Here is a 2,500-nt window from a genome sequence, read left to right on the forward strand (position 1 = left end):
TCTGTGCTGGTATGTCTTTCCAGGCGATCTGTGGCGCTTCTAAGTTACGAGTTGGGGCTCTGATGGTATATAATCGTTCGTGAGTGTGTTCTGAAGTGAGGAAGAGGAGGTGGAGAGCGTGTAAGGGAAACAGGTCCGTGTTATATGCTAAAATGTTTGATCGATTTGGTTCCCAGGTGAGGTGCGAGTGCCAGAGGAGGAGGTAGTGACATTAACGAAGCCGCAGTGACATTTAGGCCTTTTTGCTCTCCGGGGGTTTAGTCTTTGCTTCTTCCTATCACACGTTAATACTGTGGAATGCTGTTTAACTGTAAAATATTCTGTTTCCGATTCGATATAGAGGGTGTCATTTTGTATTATTAATGTTGGTTTTCAGAGGAAATGACAGGTGGATAAAATAGAATTATAACAGTAGACCAGTAATAATCATTATGTCGTTTCTATAAACTTTCAGTTCGTGTTGAGAAACAAGGGAAGGAGTTATATGTGTGATTACTTGTTTGGCCAATATGGTATTCATATATACATAGTTTTGCCCATAAACACAGTATTTATTTCTCTCCCTCTGTACCCTAGCACAAGTTTTGAGGTTTTACTCTATTTAAGTCTTAAATCTAACCTTTCCTAACAAAGATTATACTAACCTTTCCTAACAAAGCTTATACTATCTTAATTTATCCAACCCTAGCCTAGCCTAGCCTAGTCTAAGAAAGTGTAGCCAGCTACATAAGTACTGTACCATAGATTAATTGGCACTAATGACTGCTGAGTGACATATGACTAAGCTAACATGGGCAGTTCGATGTGAATAGTCACCTAATTTCAAGAATTGTGGTTTCATGAGAACAAAATAACCCTTTTCAACTGTATTAATTGTGTATTTACCAATTTGTTCCTGTGTTTGTTGTCAAATTGCTGTAAATGCATTTATCGATGGCTTATGATTTTACGCAGGAATAGAGACATCCTCATGAAGTATGAAATGAAGTTCAGGAGATTGTTTCTTTTGTTGCTTTTTTTTCCTCTTTTTTTGATGGGGCGGCTCTCGAATGCAGGCGAAGTAAATCTTAGTCTTCCTTGGGGAAAGAGCCATGCAAGCGGTCTTGCTGAAAGACAATGTCTTTGCAGTTGCAGTATCGAATCCAATGACTAATAGATTTTAAAGTGACAGCAGTGAGCTTTAACTATTGCCTTTTTCTTCTTTCTTCCTTGTTTGGGATAGCTCTCCCTTCACTTAAATCTAATTTATATCTAACGTATCCTAACCTAGTCTTAGACATTTTTTTATGATGATGATGATGATGATGATGATGATGATGATGATGATGATGATGATGATGATGATGATGATGATGATGATGATGATGATGATGATGATGATGATGATGATGATGATGATGATGATGATGATGATGATGATGATGATGATGATGATGATGATGATGATGATGATGATGATGCCGCCGCTGCTTAACATGATTCATGGTATACTGTAAGATACTAGGCCCTTTATTCCTGATTTTTCCATTCAGGAAATATTTATACATGCAATGCGAACTTGATTTGTTTGTGTGGATGTCTCCTTCCTTCTTAATAAACTCATTCAGTATAAAGATATGCTGATGTATATTTTTACCAGCTAGTCTCACAAGTGACTGATGAACATATGAGAACTGGCACCAGAAGGGCAGAATTTTAATTGTCTTTGGCATAGTATGAGTTGCAAAGTGCATATGTACAGACTGACATATAGGATTGCCAGAGTAAAGGCCCTTGGTAAAAAGAATGAATGATAAAATAGAGATTATGATATAGAGTTGAGTTAGAAAGAGTTGAGTTTTATGCAGGGGAATTTTTCACCATTTTTCTTTTCTTTAATTTCTTTTACATTCAGTGGTTCTTTGTTTGTTTAATTTTGTATTTTTTTTCTTTTCTTCTTCTTCTTCTTCTTCTGTTTTAAATCCTTTTTTCTGGTTACAGTAGAACAAAGGCCATCAATTATAGTTTTTTTTTTTAAGTAGTTAACTAAATATATATTTGTTTTTCAGAGAATGCATTCCAGGAAATTTGTGGTTTCTAATACCGGCACAGTGAATACACTAAAGAAATATTCTATCAGTGACCGAGAAATCCTTAATAAAAGGATAAAAACCAACCCTCGTTATTCTGGAGTTCGTCCACGTACCAACACTGGCTTCAATACACAGAGACGTCAAGAACTTGAACTAGAAATTCGCAAATATTATAAGGTAAATATTTCATACTAGAATGAATGTACTATGTGCTTACCCAGAAACAAACTTGATTATTCTAAACAAAAAGTTATTCAGAGTTTCAAGACTAGTGGTTCCTGGTCTTTTTGATATTGCACCTTTTTTAATGTACATACCTTTTCCCCATGATAAATATTTTTTGAGGAAAGACAACCTGAAGCTAGGAAGAGTTGATACAGGGTTAGATTTCTCTCATAAGATAGATTACCCATATGTGTTAATTGAGG

At 35.6% G+C, this 2,500-nt stretch overlaps 1 protein-coding gene across 3 annotated transcripts in view; it reads left to right on the forward strand.

Moving 5' to 3' along the window:
• The window catches only part of LOC119583817 (centrosomal protein of 41 kDa-like), a 9,547-nt gene that overhangs the window by 176 nt on the left and 6,871 nt on the right, over positions 1-2,500 (forward strand). Inside the window, exons 1-2 of one of the 3 annotated variants that reach the window (XM_037932523.1) lie at positions 1-9; positions 2,049-2,249. The exon at positions 1-9 is cut by the window's left edge and continues 106 nt beyond it. In XM_037932523.1, the coding sequence (XP_037788451.1) occupies positions 2,052-2,249 (198 nt within the window). In that variant the 5' untranslated portion in view covers positions 1-9; positions 2,049-2,051. Of the gene's footprint in view, positions 134-2,048; positions 2,250-2,500 lie in introns of all 3 variants that reach the window. The other 2 variants (XM_037932524.1, XM_037932525.1) reach the window with 2 other exon arrangements.

This window comes from Penaeus monodon, chromosome 17, assembly GCF_015228065.2.
Source record: "Penaeus monodon isolate SGIC_2016 chromosome 17, NSTDA_Pmon_1, whole genome shotgun sequence".
Taxonomy (NCBI): Eukaryota; Metazoa; Arthropoda; class Malacostraca; order Decapoda; family Penaeidae; genus Penaeus; species Penaeus monodon.